This window comes from Diadema antillarum, unplaced genomic scaffold (assembly GCF_040938485.1).
Source record: "Diadema antillarum isolate AM-2024a unplaced genomic scaffold, OU_Dant_1.0 seq00002173_RagTag, whole genome shotgun sequence".
Lineage (NCBI taxonomy): Eukaryota > Metazoa > Echinodermata > Echinoidea > Diadematoida > Diadematidae > Diadema > Diadema antillarum.
Window position 1 is genome coordinate 42008 of NW_027272811.1, and position 17988 is coordinate 59995.

At 39.0% G+C, this 17988-nt stretch overlaps 1 protein-coding gene across 1 annotated transcript; it reads right to left on the reverse strand.

Annotated features, from left to right (window-relative positions):
• Window positions 1-6124: 6124 nt before the first annotated feature.
• LOC139714134 (alpha-crystallin B chain-like) lies at window positions 6125-15257 on the reverse strand. Its single transcript, XM_071625856.1, has 2 exons — window positions 14714-15257; window positions 6125-8873 (listed from the first exon to the last, which is right to left on the reverse strand). The coding sequence occupies exons 1-2, from the start codon at window positions 15041-15043 to the stop codon at window positions 8616-8618; spliced, it is 588 nt and encodes a 195-aa protein (XP_071481957.1). The 5' UTR covers window positions 15044-15257; the 3' UTR covers window positions 6125-8615.
• Window positions 15258-17988: the final 2731 nt, after the last annotated feature.

The window sequence follows — 17988 nt, forward strand, 5'->3', positions numbered from 1 at the left end:
ATTATACATTACTCTTTCGAGGATTTTAGAAAAACAAGGTAGAATTGAAATGGGTCGATAATTACTAAAAACTTGAGAGTCACCTTTTTTAAAAACAGGAATCACTTTGGCTATTTTTAACTTATCAGGTACAATACCGTTAGAAAAAGACAAATTCAAAACATAAATTAATGGTTCAATTATTGCATCGATTACCCCTTTAACTACTTCACCATCAATATCATCAAATCCTGAACTTTTCCCGGATCTTATTTCTGCACATATATCCAGGATTTCCTTTTTTGTTACAGGTTTCAAAAACAAACTTTCATTTATGGGTGTATTCATATATTCAGAGAAAGCATATTCATTTTCAGAAAAATTCTCATTCATTTTCAAACCAATATCAACAAAATATTCATTAAAATTATTTGCTATAATATCAGGTTCGTATATAGTATTATCATCTATCTTAAATGAATTACATAAAGTTTGCTTACCCTGTTTACGTCCAAGTACATCATTTATTAACGACCATGTCTTTTTTAAGTTATTCTTTACATATGAAAACTTTTTATGATAATAAGATCTTTTCGCTCGACGTAAACACGAGTTCAATTCATTACGACATTTTTGATACATTACTTTGTTTTTTTCAGACGGATTTTTCATATATCCTTTAAAAAGCTTATTTTTCTTTCGTATATCTTTCAAAATAGCAAATGTAACCCATGGTTTCTTTATAATACATTTCCGTTTACTTTTTTTCACCTTAGGAATACATTTGTCATACTCCGCACAGAAAAATTCAAGAAAAACATTATATGCATCATTTGCATCACTTTCACTGTATACAAATGACCAATCAATCGACTGTAAAATATTATTAAATTTCAAAATATTAATTGGGTTGATCTCTCGAAATATGAACAAGTTTACTTTTTCAGTGTCTTTACCATGTGAGGGATATATTATGCTATAAATTGGAAAATGATCTGTCATATCAGTCAAAAAAATTCCAGAATGAATAGATTTATTTACAACATTTGTCATTATATTATCTATAAGAGAAGCAGAGTTTCCTTGAATACGGGTAGGCTTATCCACTAATGGATACACACCGGCTGAAAACAACAAATTAACAAAATCACTTACATAAGAAATATTATACGCATTAAGTATGTTGATATTGAAGTCTCCCATAATAAATACAGATTTATCTTTAATAAATTCATGATTTAAAAATGTTTCAAAATAAGCAATAAATGATTGCACATTACATTTCGGCTGACGGTACAAAACTTGAACAATATTATGCTTACAAATTCCAGATAATAATTCAATACAAAGAGATTCAAGCCCTTCACATTCTTGCATTGGTTTACAGACTCTATATTTCAAATCTTTCCTGATGAACATTGCAACGCCCCCTCCTCTACCTGAAGACCTGTCAGAATGTATAAAATCATACCCGTCGATATCAAAAGAAAGCGGCAAGCCAGGAGATATCCATGTTTCAGATATGCCTATTATAGAAAAAGAAAAATCAAGGCACGCAAGAAAACCGCAAACTTTATCAAAGTTGCGTAATAAACTTCGTGCATTTATATGTATAAAACTTAAATTTACATCTACTTTATTTACTTTAACATTAAATTCAGCATCAGTTACATAATCTACACTTCTTACATCATGAATCAAATTATCATCACCATCATATAATGATTGAGATAATCCTTTTCCTTTTCTGCGTGCTTATCGAAATTTACAAACTCCTCATCGCTGACGCCAAAAAATGGTAAATTATTAAATGAATTATCATTTTCTACATAACCAGTACTTGTTTCGTCAGAGCCAAAAAAATCAGATTGTAATGTACTTACTGAGTGTGACATACAGAAACAATACCTCAAAACGTTAGAACAAACAACATCAACAACAGACGAAGATCAATATATCAAAATTGTAATCACTGAAACAGAGCAAAAAGACAACAGAGCATGTACATATAAATGTGAAAAAATAATCATCAAATTGTCACAATGTAGTTTAGCAAAACAAAGAGAAAGCTATCAAAAATTGACCAATGACAAATCGCAATATATCACTTGGCATGTACTTTTTTTTAGTGTAATTCATAATTTGACCAATTCGTCCCTGCCCCTAATCACCTTCTTCACTGACTTCCCATTTGTGGCGGGCAAGAGTACGACAATGCGCCCGTCTGAGGCCCAAGCCTCCTTCACTTTCGTGTGTTTTTTCGCGTCCCACAGTAGCTGCTGGTTCTGTGCCGTGAGTGCCTCGTCGATCCCCATGCCTGTGCCCGCAAGCTTCTTCCGTGCGCGCAGCACTGCCGTTCGTGTTTTGTACGAGTGGAACTTGGCGATGATGACACGCGGACGTGCCCTTGGTTTAGCGCCATCTGCGGTGGACGATGAAGATTTGGCACCAGGCTGAGTGTGTCTCGGAGCGATTCGGTGAGATCGGTCCAAGTCGGTCACAGACAAAGGCACCTTCAGTCGCTGGGATACCAAATTGCAGATAAGATCGTCGGTGCTTTCATTGTTGCCCTCAGGAACACCGTAGAACTTCAGGCAATTTCGTCTAGAGTATTGTTCAATTTCGTTGATGGAGAGCTGGAGGTTGTGGATGGAATCTGCCTGCGAAGCGAGCTGGCTATTCAGGCGATCAATCTCACTTGCCTTGGCCTGAATAGCGACTTCGTTCTCCATTGTGGCACTTTCACTCTTCTCCAGCCTCGTCATTATTTCCACATTGCGTTTCTCTAAGCTCGCTAATCGGTCAGCAAATTTCCCCAATTGTTTGTTGATTCCCTTTTCAAGGGCCTTTTCAATGGCTTCAAAGAATGCATCGCTTTGCAAGTACTCTTGCATGGCATGTACAGCGATAGCCTCTATGTTGGCTTGGGATCTAGTCGAAGCCATGTTAGGCGATGTTCCAAGAAGAAGAATACAAAATATTTCAAGATATGATGATGAAGAAGCAGATAATCAGACAAGCAGAGGGTCAGTCAAAATAACAATAAGTGAAATGTGTGGGTTTCATTCTGCGTCATTGCAAATTTGGTAATCACGGTAATTCACAAGTATCATATTTCACGCCGACCGTTACCACAACATGTCCAAGATGATACATTTCGCGAAGAGATCGACCGATGTTTACCACATAGTTCAAATATGAGAGGGAATGATTCAATAAGGAATAAAATATTGCAGCAATGATACAGTACCTTCTCTAGATAATCAACCTTGGAACAGAATATGGTCGTAGTATATAGTTCAAGTGTGGGATGAGAAGTGGACGTACGCTGCGCCAGGTGGGACTACGGGGTGGCACAAATCATAGTGGTCACTCTCTGGATCCGCTTGAACGTGCAAGTATTTTTCACAAAGTCGGCATTTCCTCCATGGAATGTTTGGTTCTTTCGTCAAAAAATAACACTGCACTATGATATACAACACTTGTGAAGAAAATGAAGAAATGGACTTGGCAAAAATAGCTGTATTATGATCAGTAAAATGGTCAGCTCTCTATGACGCTCTCTATGACGTCCGGGGGGATTTAAATATAAATATCACACACCTTCTTGGTAAAAACCAAGGAGATTCTACAGAGATTGAGTTGGAGTTGGCCATGATAGTTATTCAAACAATTGTGAGTTTTTTAAAGGGATGCACAAAAGAGTTATTTCGATGCATTTATGTGCCTTTGGTGATCGAGGCTCGATGCAATCTCTGAAGGTGTTTCAGTCTGAAAGCTAGCATATACTCTGGTCTCTAGGATGTATTTTGCTCCTTTATATATTTGAAATGAAGTGAAATTCCACGTAACAATGTGAAGCATATAAAACAAAAGTCAACCCAGGAAATATGCGCAAAAGTGTATATCTGGGCTATACATGTATAAAGTGAGAGTATACGTGTATTCGAAACTGCTATTTTACCCTCCTGGAAATGTCCGACTATTATGATATCTAACAAAGAAAATGAGTTACAGCTGAGATATGGCATTTTCAGCAAAAGTTACACCTTAGTAACCTTTGACCTAAATCTGAGTCTCCAACTTTGATATATAGGCCTATATAAAAGAGCACACTGATCTGATCTCAATGTCTGAAGCATTAAGTGATATCTTTCTTTTTTTCCTGGGTATTTCATAAACGATAACCCCAGTTTGGAATTGATGGAGTTACAGTAGGAAAACAGAATGCCGCCCTCACCCTGCAGGGCGGAGGCATGCACGGGCAGAAATGATACATGTATTGTATTTCAGTCAATCGACAGTAGGAACTATATAACACACAGTAGCATCAGTTGCTATAATTTTTATTCCGATAATCTTTTTTTTATTGTACGTGTGTCATTTTAGTCTTTCAATTTTTAGCAGAATATGGGGAGGATGTATTAATTAAACAACACAAAAACAAAACCATGTCTTTCTTTGTGTGTGTGTGTGTGAAAGGGGTGTTGGTGGGGCTCACTGACAGGGATGGAAATTGAATTTTCTCTTTATATATTTCTTATATTGCAGTCCATTGTGACTTCATGAAGCGTAGTAGTTTGCTTATCCGGCGATTACGGCACCGAAATTTTTTTAAAGTCATAACATACAGCCGATTGTCCCAATCTTTTTCAGTGATGTGTTTCATCAATATTGCTGTTTTCAGTCAGTCAAAACATCCAAATTTGCCTTTGGTTTCTCTCAAAAATTGAATATCAAAATGCTCTATAACGCACACACATGACTTCTGTTCTGAAATTGGACAGTAATTTTTTTTTTTCTGTTAGCTCATACTAAACTCAGAGGTCGTGAAAATGAGAAATGCACGTGATGTCGATTCAGACATGAAATTAAAGTCCCCCTTAATTCGAAACAAAATGTGATGTTCAATCTTCAAATGTCAAAGTGTGCATTGTTCATTTTCTTTTCGCTATAATACCATTCGTGCATATAATGTGCATGTATATTGTGTTCAATGATCCGTCCTTCCCAACTAGATGAAATTAGAATTGGCACTTAATATATTCCACTTTGTACCATGTATTCTTTTCTTGATGGAATTGAATTGAATGAAGTGTAATTTACCAAGGGAGTTCCCCAAGCGAACCACATCTAACCCTGGTGATAGATATGTATATATATATATATATATATATATATATATATATATATATATATATATACATATTTGAAATAAATGTATAGGGTGTGATTTACGTCAGTATTCATGTAGGACTCCAGTAAGGACAGTATGCATTGTGCATCTGTTTGGGAGGTATCGCCATCTTGAGAGTTCTCTCTGTTTCCTCCTGCTGTTATAGTTGATACCGTTTCGCCGATTATTTCTAGTCAACTGTGTCGAACCACAATTAGCCTTTTGTCAAGGCCCTCTCGCTTCGCTCGCCCAGCCGCGAGGTCCTTTTGAGATCTGCTTCACACATTATTATTCATGACACGTGGTTCCGGTCAACCAATGGAATGGCGCGCTTCCCGAATCCTCAGTCTTGGTGTTGTCATGCCTGTTCGCATGCATCACTGACCACCCGCAGAGGTCTGCCACAGAACTCTACACACTCTGTGTGTGTAAAGTTCTGTGAGGTCTGCGGCGTGCATTCCCTCCATTCAAATCGGATTCGAGCAGACAGACACGCTGATTGGTCGACTTTTGCTCAGTCGGTAATTCAAAGGGCTAACAAAAGGACGCGAAGCAGATCTCAAAAGGCCCTCGCGCAACCCCACTCAGCGGGCTCTCTTCACCATACAGCGAGAGGGCCTTGACAAAAGGCTAAACCACAATGGGTTGACATCATTCGCTTGTGTTCTAGAATGGGCATATAGACGGACCACTTCACCGCTTACCTATATATAGCGCTTTGATGAAGCTATAGCTATCTTTGACTACTATCTGTAGTCATAGATAGCCATAGCCATATATATAGCGTATATAGCCTCACAATATTATGTTTGTTTGTTAAAACATTGAAATTCATGCAAGAGAGCTTCTTTACGCCCAAAAGCAGATCACCTATGTTTTAACAAGACACGCGTTTTATTACACTGTTGACCAACATCTGCCAGGTAGAAGAAAGAGAAGTTACCGCGTATGTCATTGTTTTAAGCATGCTGCGTGATTTTATTTTGTTAGAAAACAACATAAACCTAGGAAAGGTTCAAATAAATAACTACATTGCATAAATACAGGAAAATATCTACATACAAAACAAACGCTTTACAATCTTCTACGTATGGGAAGTTACTTTTTTTTGGTATAAAAGCATTGTTCCGGAGCAATTAATTCGTAAAATCGAAAGATGGTAATATAATTAGCGTTTTAAAGTCTGTAAATTACCATTTCCGGAAATCCCAAGGAAATCTAAATCACCTGCCTGATCTTTCTGCGCCCTGTTCGTGTGGACTTTGTATAGAATTGCTGATGTAGATCATCAAACGTTGTTTTTTCAATTGCGGAAAAACCGAAAAAGCACACTTATGTATGATTTTTCTGGAATATGGAAATATAATTGTATTAAATGGAAAAAAAAAATTAATTTGATTAATCCCATGTTATTCTTTGCACGTCGTATATGGTCTTTCAGTCATCCTAACTGTCCAAAGTATTATATATGAATAGATAATAATGATAAGCATAATAAAAACATGGCACCACTATGAACGCCTATTTCAGTAAGCCGGCGTTTACTTTATACGATCTATTCGTTGTCAACGTTCAGAAACAAAAATACCTCTAAGCATCAATTTATTTAATAAGCCTTCCTGTTCGCACATACCTCAAAAGAAACATATCATATAAAATATCCTCAATCATATACGTATAAGTCAAGTATAGTTACGTTAACGTGTTTATTGTTGTAACTTGACGTCAGTGTATGTTGTTGTCATGTCAACAACGCCGCCCGCTCTCCATCTGTGGAAGACTTTTATGATGCCGTGATACATGCGTGTTTCGCATTAAAAAACACTCAGCTTGGGTGTGGTCTTTGAACTTGTTGAACGAGAAATGAAGAACAAGAACGCGAGGCGCTATATCAAAACAAGATGATATAAACAAAATGTTTGTTTTCCAACTAGACAAAGAAAAGCTTTAAGATCGACAAACAAACATACATACAAAAAATAAATGTCGCAGAAGAACCCTCGACGGTACACGCATTCGTGAAGTGGATTTTCGAAGAGGGGGTCTTTTGGTTGTTTTGTTTTTTCCTACTCTCTTCCCAATGGATAAGGTTCGGGATCGTTGCTCGCATGATGTAGTTCATAGGCCAGTAGTAATACAAGAGACATCACTTTACAGTATCAGCATACAGAGCAGGGCAAAAGCATCGACAACTATTAAAACCATCTCTAGATATTATACTCTTCGACACAAAAGAAGAAATCATACGATATCACCATTGTTTTCGAGCTCCTGTGATGTCGTTCATAACAATCTTAATGCTTAGCTGTAGCTGCTAGGCAGGTTAAGTCAGGTAGCCCTTTATCCCATTACTTCAACAACAACACTAACGACAAAAGTAGTGGTACTGAATAGCAGTGATCACGATACTTGGTTCTATATTCATCTCATCTTTTGCTCTTTCGTCCAATAATCAAACATTATCATATTGCAGCAAAACAGAAAATGTTTTACAAACTCGACTAATATAACGTATCTTTGTTACCAAACGAAAACATTACACAATTTGTAGGTCGCCCTTCTATCTAGCAATGTTAAAGAGAACTATTTGGTTTGACGCTGGCATTATTGATCTACAATCACTTTTGAATATTTGTAAAATGTACGTTATCAAGCTTGAGAAAAGGACAAAAAAGCGATCGACTTCGAAGATAATAAATGTATATTCCTTCTCTTCACGATCAAGCCCTTACATTTAGTAAAGAGTTTTTGTTGTAATATGACCTCAACTTTTAGAACTTTTTTTTTTCTCATCCTCGCAAAATCAATCATAACACAGAAGAACTATAACTCATGTGATGAAGAAAAATTACCAACGAGCTGTTTTTATGACCCTGCTGTACCAATCGCGGTCTGTGCATATTTTGTTAAACAGGGGATCAAAATGGTTTCAAGTTTTCTGCATGCTTTTTTCACTTGTGAAAGATCACTATGCAAATACTGGATAGTGTTGAATCTATATCAGTTAGTGCTAATATAATGATTTCGATCACGTGACCAGGTGAGACAAAGAGACTATCGTAATATTTCTGACAGAGATTTCGCTTTTGAAATGGGGAGAGATCCATACAATGGACAATCAAATACGTCTTGCAGAAAAACGTTTGCTTTCACAAGGCAGATATTCATATTTTATGCCACATAAAGACGATTGATAAGGATATGTGAGCACAAATATTGCCAAGTGTCGGTTACTAATCATTCGATAACTGATTGTTTCTATTCAAACCACAATGTGTCGGTGATTGGTCGGCCCTATATCCTTTTGACAAAGCTGAGGGGCTGAACATGCTACAAGGAAACGACTGGAACTTAATAGACAGTAGTATCGGCTGACAGTCTCTTTGTTACAGTCGTTTCTTTGTTTAGCCGCCAAGTCTACCATAAAAACAATAAAGAGCATCGTTGCTTTGGTGACTGTCTATTTCCCTCCCTTGGCACCACCGCTAATGGCAGGCTTGCTTTCCACGCTGATCGGGATCTTCTGGTTCTTCGGTTTCGGGGCTGCCCGCGGGGCCTGCACAGCTAACACGCCGTCTTGACCAAGAGACGAGGTCACTGTCGTCGGGTCGACGTCGGGCGGGAGCGTGTACCGCCGCGTGAACTCGCGCGAGATTTTGCCGTGATCGTCCTGCTTTTCCTCGTGCTTACCGTGGACGGTCAGCTCAGTGTCGACGATCTGCGAGACAGAGATTGAGAGAGGTGGCGAATCGAATAAAATAAGTGAAGGTTTACCAATGAAAATAATTTTTCGGAGATCCTTTCAGACAAACGATGCATTAAAGTTCTCTATGTTGCACACAAGCAAAAAGACAGGACATAAACGCGGATATTTGATTTTTTTTTTAATCTGTGACAAATGATTGTAATAAAACACAACTCCTAAAGATCGAATGAAATTTGGAATAAACTCAGAAGAGAATTGCTATCTGTATTAAAGGAAAAGTTAAAAGATGAAAATGAAAATCCTTGTGATTCATTATCACATGAAAGAAGGTTATCAAACATGCTTCCATCATAAGAAGACCGATTTTTATATTTGATTTTACAAAGAAATCTTATTTTACTAACAAAACAAAGAAATGTTTATACTACAAAGAAATATTGCAATTGTATTTTTTTTTACTGGAAAATATAAAGTATCCTAATCATACTGAGAAATACACAAATCACACAATAATGAACAAAGGAAAAAGCAGGTGACCGCCATCTTAAACGGGAGCCTGATTTTGATGGCGGCCTTTTGACTTTCACATGTAATGTAATAGAAATCTTGACTACAGAGAAAAGAGACTGCATAACCAGCATTTAGTTCATGCTTTATACTGCCATTATTACAAACATTTTACAGATAACTTCATTGGAGGCGTAGAAAAACATTTTCTTTTACAATTTCCTATTGATATTATGGTCTTGAGAGCAAGCGTAAAAGAGGAAACTAATACAGTGTGGAGATACTTTCAGTTTGGAATATGTATTCTCTATTTTATTTTTGATTGAAATGTCCCCCCCCCCCCCGAAAAAAAAAATGGCATGATTAAGAAAAAAACCGTGAGGTTGGCGGTAAACGTCTTTTTTGCTCAGATTGTTGGCATGTAGTCGGTAGTCGTCCCAGTTAAATTACGTTTTGTGTTCTTCTATTTATATTTCTGGGCCAGAGGGCAGGAGTCTGACCTCTGTCACATTTTGCTGCCCACTCCTATACACACCTGAACCCAGCCTTGATCGACACTCCATTGCTTTCTATTTGATTTTCGTTGCCAAGATACAAGAGCAAGCGCCTTTGCTGTTCCTCTCGCAGATGTGTTGCTTCTAAAAACAGTTCACCTAACACCGAGTAATTCTTTGTCGCATACTGTTGACGTAGCCCTGAACGCTTTCACAGCCGGTCTACTGACAGTGCGTCATAATTATATCGTGAGACATTTAACATCACTGCCTTAAATAATTACTTGTAAGAAAAAAAAAAAGGTGGCAAAAAAGTGATAAACATTGCTTCTCAGAAAACTCGTTGAAAAAGAAGCGCAAGCATTTCCGGGGATTACGTCTCGGTGATGTTTATAATATTGAGCTTGTCTGTATTGGATCACCAGACCGGATGGCTTTCTGGTTTAGTTCAGGCATCGGTAATGGCAATAACACCTGTCGCTTCTCGTCAAGTCCACATCGGCCGATTAATTAGAAAGGACGATGGAACGCATCAGGTGTAATCCACAAACGTCCTCGGTATAGATGCGGTGAACAGCTAATGAGCGCTTGAATGAAGACCCACAGTGGGTGAGGGGTGTTGATGCAGTCCCTATCTCTGGCTGTAAGCCACTTGGGATAATAATGTAGGCATTCACTGATTTACCCTTCTACCCAGACTAGTGTCTTAATGATGCCAACGGCACGTATCCGAGTCAGCAGACTCTATATCCACGCCTAGATAGCTATTTATCTGGGGTCATCACACATTAGGACCGACACCCAAGAGTCATACGGTCCACGAGTTCGACATGGAAACAAAAAGGTCCATGAGTCATACAGCCCACGAGTCATACAACCCATGAGCTCGACACTAGGCAAATAAGGTCCATTAATCCGACGGTGTGACCAAAGCCCACAAGTCCAACAATTGGAAAAAAAGAAGGCCCATGAGACCGACATTACATTACAGGGTGAATGTGTTGGTCTCGGATAGGCCTTTTTGCTTTCTATTACATGTAGTGTCAAACAATCTTTTGTCAAACTCGTGGGACTTTTGTGCCAAGTGTCGCACTTGTGGGCCTTGTTTGTTTAGTATTAGACTCGTGGGCATTGTTTGCCTAGTGTCGGACTCCAGTGCCTTATTTGCCCAGTGTCGAGCTCAAGGGCTATATATGAATAGTGGGTGCCGAACTGGTGACGTGCACCCAGTTATCTGCCTCTGTATCTGTTTTATCACTCTATCTATCAACCTATCAATCGACCGATCTTGTCTTTTTATCTCCCTTTCTTGTATCTCTTTCTCTCTTGAGACCACTTTCGAGCTTTCGACCTTGGAATTCCTTCCCACGTGATTAAAGGGATTACACAGTTTGAGAGGGGGCTTCAGGTTTCCAACGTTTTTGTGAGATAATGAGAAACTTCCTATGAAATATGAAAAAGCATACAATTTTAAGAAGACTTCAAAGTTTATTTGACTAAAATTGAGCTTTGAGATGGCTAAGATATATCTCAAGACAAAGAGGTTTTAATAAGAGGTTGGACTCATCTTAAGGTCACTTTATTTTACTTTGTTTTTAGAAATATCGGCCATTTCAAAACTGCTTTTCATTAAATAAACTTGGAATTCCTCTTGAAAATGTATGCTCTTGAATATTTTGTATGAGCAGATTCTAATAATCTCTCAAAGAGGTAAAATCTGAATCCCCATCTCAAACAAAACTATACCATCTCTTTAAGCACAGGGAAGGCAAAAGGACAAGCTTCCCACAACGAGTAGACTACTTCGTCATTCACTTTATGTGTTTAACAGTTTAAATGTCAATGACTTAAAGGCATAATTTACCATTTGTAGATGAAACAAAAACCCAGCATTGGTGCTTTAAGATACTTCTAAAATGTGAGTTAGGGATAGAAACAACCACTGTAAAAAAATTGAATCCGTACAATCGATGATAAGTATTTGTTAAATGCACAAAATGTGAACAATAGTTAAAATAAAAATGTTTCCAGACTAAACCGTCTATAGACAGTTATGGTTTATTGAGAAAAATACTGATATTTCCTTATACTTTAGGTTTTATTGGGAAAATTTTAAGTGGTAGGATGTTTCGTGATACAGCAGCTACTGCATGTGCATTAAATGTCATATCTTGAACATTTTTTTTTTCAAATCACTGTTCCCAAAGGTAAACAGGACCTTACAGCGGCATTTTAGGGAAAGCGTTTTAGGAGTGGTTGCAATTAAAACAAGCAAGCACAAATTAGGGAAAGGTAGACGGTCAGAATTACAATCGTTCAGGCTTAAATCAACGTTGATATTTGAATATCTAATGCACTTGAACCCCGTGTCCATTACCTTAGAAAGTACCACAAGCATGTACATTAGCAAGTAATTACCTATCATGTGGCCGGTTCACTAATAAATTCAGGATTCGCTGATATTTATACTCTGAGAATATGTGAATATTATGTATATCAATTTGCGGACTCTGCGCATGCTTTCGAGATGCCAACATCAATGTCCCTAAAAGCCTCACAAGGAGATGCGACATGTTATCATCTTTAACCTTTTTTAGAATCACCCCGTGTTCTTGGAAAGGCGTAACGCTATATACGTACACCAGGGAATGAGAAAATACGAAGGCCTGATTTATGCACGTCAATCTTATGGTATTTGGTTGGTATTAATCCGATTTCTTTATCTTTCTTTCAAGAAGATTAAGAAGAGTTGTAAGAATACTATAAATGCGCCAATGTTCTCTTCACCTACGACGATGCCCTCAACGTATATCATCAAAAGATTTTGATTTTGAGTCGAGGTTGCCTGTAATTAAGAATATAGACGATCAATGTTGAATACAGCTGGCAGTTGATATGCGAGGTTTCAAAATTCAGTATACTATATCAGCCAGAGGAATAGGCAAAATGAAAATGTCATGATTAGCTTTCAACATCGAAGCGACAAAAATTATCCCCCAAAATGTCTTTCAACTTATATTAAAAGGCCCTAATAAGGTATTGCTGAATATAGGCCAATGTGTGACATGAACAAATTTGTGAGATGACTTCGTGTCTAGTTCAAAGAGTAGGTTTGCAATATGATATTAGAATCTAAGCCCCATGTATATTGTCCTTGTCTAACTGCGGAAAGGAAACCGGAGTTAATCCTCGTTTTTGGCATTGTACATTTTCCCAATGTCATGATTAGCTTTCAACATCGAAGCGACAAAAATTATCCCCCAAATGTCCTTCAACTTATATTAAAAGGCCCTAATAAGGTATTGCTGAATATAGGCCAATGTGTGACATGAATAAATTTGTGAGATGACTTCGTGTCTAGTTCAAAGAGTAGGTTTGCAACATGATATTAGAATCTAAGCCCCATGTATATTGTCCTTGACTAATAACTGCGGAAACCGGAGTTAATCCTCGTTTTTGACATTGTACATTTTCCCAGTCTATATACTTCGATACTTGTCCACAAGTTTATTATTACAGTATATATCTGCGTTTTCAATTTTCTTCGGTTTAATTGACAAAGGGAACTGTTGCATGAAATGCTCTACAATTTAATGTGCTGTTCATCAATGTGTTCAACTCGAGTGAATTCAATTAACTCCCGTCTACATGATAGTAGACATTGTAATATATACACTCTAGCTTTGATGTTGGCTTATATAAAATTACACTTGTTGTCGAAGGAGTCTAAGGGGGCCCCTATCGGGCAAACATCGCGTAACTGATGACTCATGAGAAAGGCATGAATATTGCATTCGTCAATTCGAATACAATATGGAGTAAATGTAAAAATAAAAAGAAATGTATCGTTAAGAAGATGCAAGGGCGTTAATCATGACTACGAAACGTGACTTCATGATACGTGCTTATTTCTCATTAGACATGTTAAGCATAATAGTATAAGTTCTTACACTTGCTATTCCAGGCCAAATGGACTTTTAAGGAGAAAGCAGCAAAGAGCAGAAAACTTTCAAGACCTGGATACAAGGATAACCTTCTTTATAGAAAGCTGCAGATGTCAGACATGCAGCAGACGTTTAAGGCTACATCGAATTTTATCACGTTCACAGTGATGTTGAACTAGATAGCGCCCGGCATTCCCGCCAGATTTATGGCTGGCTTGCAATGGGACTCTTTTTGTTTTGGTTTGCTCTCTCACGTTCATGTCCGCCTAAGAATGTTTCAAGTATTGGGTGAGCTCCAAATTGGGAAATAGGGTATTCGTGATGGGGGAAAAATCCCCACAACATTCCCCTGCTGTTTGGGATTTGGCTGCTTCCTATATTTTCATTTCCACTGCATAATGTCTCTTTGTGGGAAATTAAAGGGAAACACACCACTTTCATGTTGAATTTAGTTTGATAAACATGGGATGCTGAAGTAAAAGTGTGAAAATTCCATTAATACCAAATTTATAAGGCATTGAATCGTCAAGTTTCCTTTATTTTCGTGAAACAAATTGTTCATTTATAATTATTATGCTGAGATTTTCAAAATAAGATGAAGCCTTGTGGTCACCCCCTTTAACTGTCCTATGAGTTTTCATACGCTTAAAATTCGTTTGGGTTGATATCATGAGTTGTAATGAATCTTCTCGTAAGATTTCATTATTGCTAAATTATTATCAAAACTTCAGATTAGGCTGATCGGAATGATTTGATATATCTTCTGTGTAAACTCATACTCACAAACGGAAGTTTAGTAAATTCTCGTATGTGAAAGCCAGTGGGAATGTTGTTTCATAGGACATATATTGCACATTACAACCCATTTTCTCCCCCCCCCTCCTACATAGGATTCCCCAAATCTCACCTTGATTTCGATATCTTCTGGGTCAAAGTTACTGACGTCGATGGCGACCTTGAAGTCGGTCTCGCTCAACATGACGTCGCCCGTCGACACCGGGATCGGGGTCCTCGACATCTGCATGGAGGGCACCGTGGCTAGCTCCATCCTTCTCGATGGGCGTGACGTCACGAAGAGGGGCTGGTGTCCGAAATCGCCGAAGTCCTCGTCCCACGGCACGACGTCGCCGAATCGCTGGATCATGCCGCCCCTCACCGCCGGCGGTTCGCTCCACCCGTCGTCAGTGTATCGACGACGCGAGCTGTAGTAATGAAAAGGATCCCGTCTCATTGCCATGTTTGTTTGTTTGTTTGTTTGTTTTTTCTCGTTCCCTAAATGTCGTCTCGTGAACGAGAAAAGTCCCAGTGATGTGGTCTGATGAATGTCTTTTTCGACGAACAACACTGCACTCTTCTCACTGATTTGACGCGTTTTGCACCCTTAATATAACAAACTGGTGCCAAGACCCACTAGCAGGTGAAGCTACAATATGAATCTACGCCACGGTAACCTATAGCACAACACTGTCTGAGAATGAGAGGTCGCTTTTATATTCTCTACTCCCGTGGAGTGGAATTTAAAACCCGCCGATGAATTCCATCTGCTCGCTATTCAATACCTTGAACCTCACAGGCAACTCACACTGGCCTGTTTTGCCCCCGAGAGGCAGGCAGGCAGGCAGCCAGGCAACCAGCCATTCTGCTTTATTGTCTGGTCCCTTGTGAGTATGTTGATGTATTATAATAATTATATGAATACACACGCACGCACACACACACACACACACACACACACACAAACAAACACACACAAAGAAATACCACACACATTTCATTGAATATTATGATCTAAATCATACCGTAAAGTATATGCCGTGTCCGTCTGTGTGTTTTGATATTCTTATGTTTACATTTACATATAGAACAACTTGGAAAGAGGAGCAATAAAATTTGGGGCCTTGTAGAGTCTGTGTATATGGGTAGGAAGATCTTTGCAATTTTATCGATATAAACATGTATTAATACCGTTAGTGATGTACATTGTATTAGAAAAAGGCAAATTACAGCTCTGAAACGCCAGCACCATTTCTTTAAGTTTTCCATGTGAAAAGGACTGGAATTCCGTGCGCCCTTCTGGCAGAGAGCGCGTTGCGGATGGAAAACAGTGGGAGCGTGCACCGCTCGCACCCATCAGGTATTCCAGAACCGTCCATACACACCCAGTCCCACCAGTAATGATTCTTGATGACGATATTACGCTTATGTGCAAAAGCGCACGGCTGCGGGCTGACATTGATACGCTGTAATGAAAGACGACCCCAGAGAGATGTTAAGTGAATTCTTTTCTGAATTTCCGTTCTAGACACCTAAGTTTCATTATCACAGTAATAGGCAATTGCTCTGAACATAGTATATTCATTTTGGTAGTATCATTTCGTGTAATCAGAAAAGAATTATCCCTTTGTTGCGATAATAAAGATTGTTCTCCTTTCAATACGGTTCATGTTTAGTGCTTCTCCAACAAATGTCCTTTGTAGGAATAATGTGTCTTTCATTAGGATATTGATACCACAAAGGTTTTAGAATTGTTACGTATACAATCATTTGTACAGACTTTCACTGACAGTATTTTTTTATTGTGTTAATGTGTTTCCTCTATGATTTACAGTCTATTGTAAGGTCTTGCTTGATGCTTCTAGCGGCGAGCATAACAAAAAACACAGGAGACGTTGACCATTTTCGTTTCCATCGACACTCCGAGAGTCCCAAGGAAGGCATGGCCCTAAAACAGAGGATTTGACATTGTTCTTGCAATTCTCAATTTTTTAGACATTCGCATAGAATAATAATCATAACAAACGTTAGGCTGTGTCAGGGGAAGAAGAGAGGAGTGAGGGTGGGGTGGCTGTACATCGTCATCCACCCCCCCCCCCCACACACACACACACGCACACACACACACACACACACACCCACACTCATGGCTCTTCATAAAAGCACCCGAAAATACACCAAGAAATCCCATAACGTCAAAGATTATTCCCATCAAAATGGGGGAAGGGGAATTAAGCTAAGACATTGACCTTTAAACCATCGGAACACGCACATCCCAAAGCCTCCCACATTTGGAAAACGGCAATAACTAACAAACTTTCCGCGGCCCCTGCGTGTAACGCTCATCTACTGGAGATCTTGACGTAGTGCTCCCCATAAAGTGTTTTTGACACTGATGCACTGAGAGGCATAATGTAGGCCTACTCCCCTTTGGGGAACCCCATTTTAATTTGTCGGTTTAAGCCCTGAAATGTGTGTCCCTGTATCGCGTTACGTCCACTGCTAAGATGTGAGGGAAGAGAAATAAAGAGAGACACAGACAGACAGACAGACAGACATACAGAGGCAGACGCACGAACAGAGAGACAGGCATACAGAGTTGAGACAAAAGTACTGTAAAGTGGAAAACAGCAAGAGGCACATTGGGGGGAAGACGCAAGCGCGAAATCTGAACGTGGGGAAAAAAAGGAGAAATTTATCTGGGTGTGTGTAGTAGTGAAGAGTTGCTTGATATGAGCACAAAGGAAGACAGAGGAAAGACTGACAGTGATAAGGGGCAGTCAAAGATGGAGAAGAAGAAGGAGGAGGAGGAGGGGAAGTGGAGAGGGAAGAATGGGACAGGGTGGATGCAAACTCATGTCGAGCACTGCATGCTCTTCAGTGTATGCGAAGCTCTTCTGGAAACGTCGAGTTCGTGTAGGCTAATTACGCAGGCAGTAAGGATCATGACACGCTGTCTAACCATCCCAGACATTTACTCTTCCCAGGACTATACCTTCAGAGAAGCCTCTTGAGAGAGAGATGAGGGAGAGAGGGAGAGAGAGAGGGTGAGTGAGACTGGCGGGGGCCCAGGGCCAGACGAGACTATGTCGGGTCAGGATGTGTTGCATTATTTGAATGTTGAAAATACCATTATCGCTCGCTCACCCTGCAGCCTCCTCGAGCAAACATATCGATCATTAAGAAGGCGATAGCTTCCTTGAAAGATATCTGCATGTTCTAATGACATGATCTCGCATGATATGCACGCTTGGGAATGGCTGTAAGATGCAATTCTGCTCTTACTTGGGAGGAAATGATTCGTTATGTGGCTTTCGTAGTACCTGATAGGCTCTAAGGGCCTCTTTTATTTTAATGACGGCTAATTCCTATTGACTTTTCTTTTATCTTACTTTTTTTCTAAACAGA

Excerpts from the sequence above, each read along its gene's own strand:
- LOC139714134 (XM_071625856.1), bottom strand. The coding sequence starts at position 15,043 with ATGGCAATGAGACGGGATCCTTTTCATTACTACAGCTCGCGTCGTCGA. Across the intron at positions 8,874-14,713 it reads CAGAAGATATCGAAATCAAG|ATCGTCGACACTGAGCTGAC; the intron begins GTGAGATTTGGG and ends TCTGTCTCGCAG.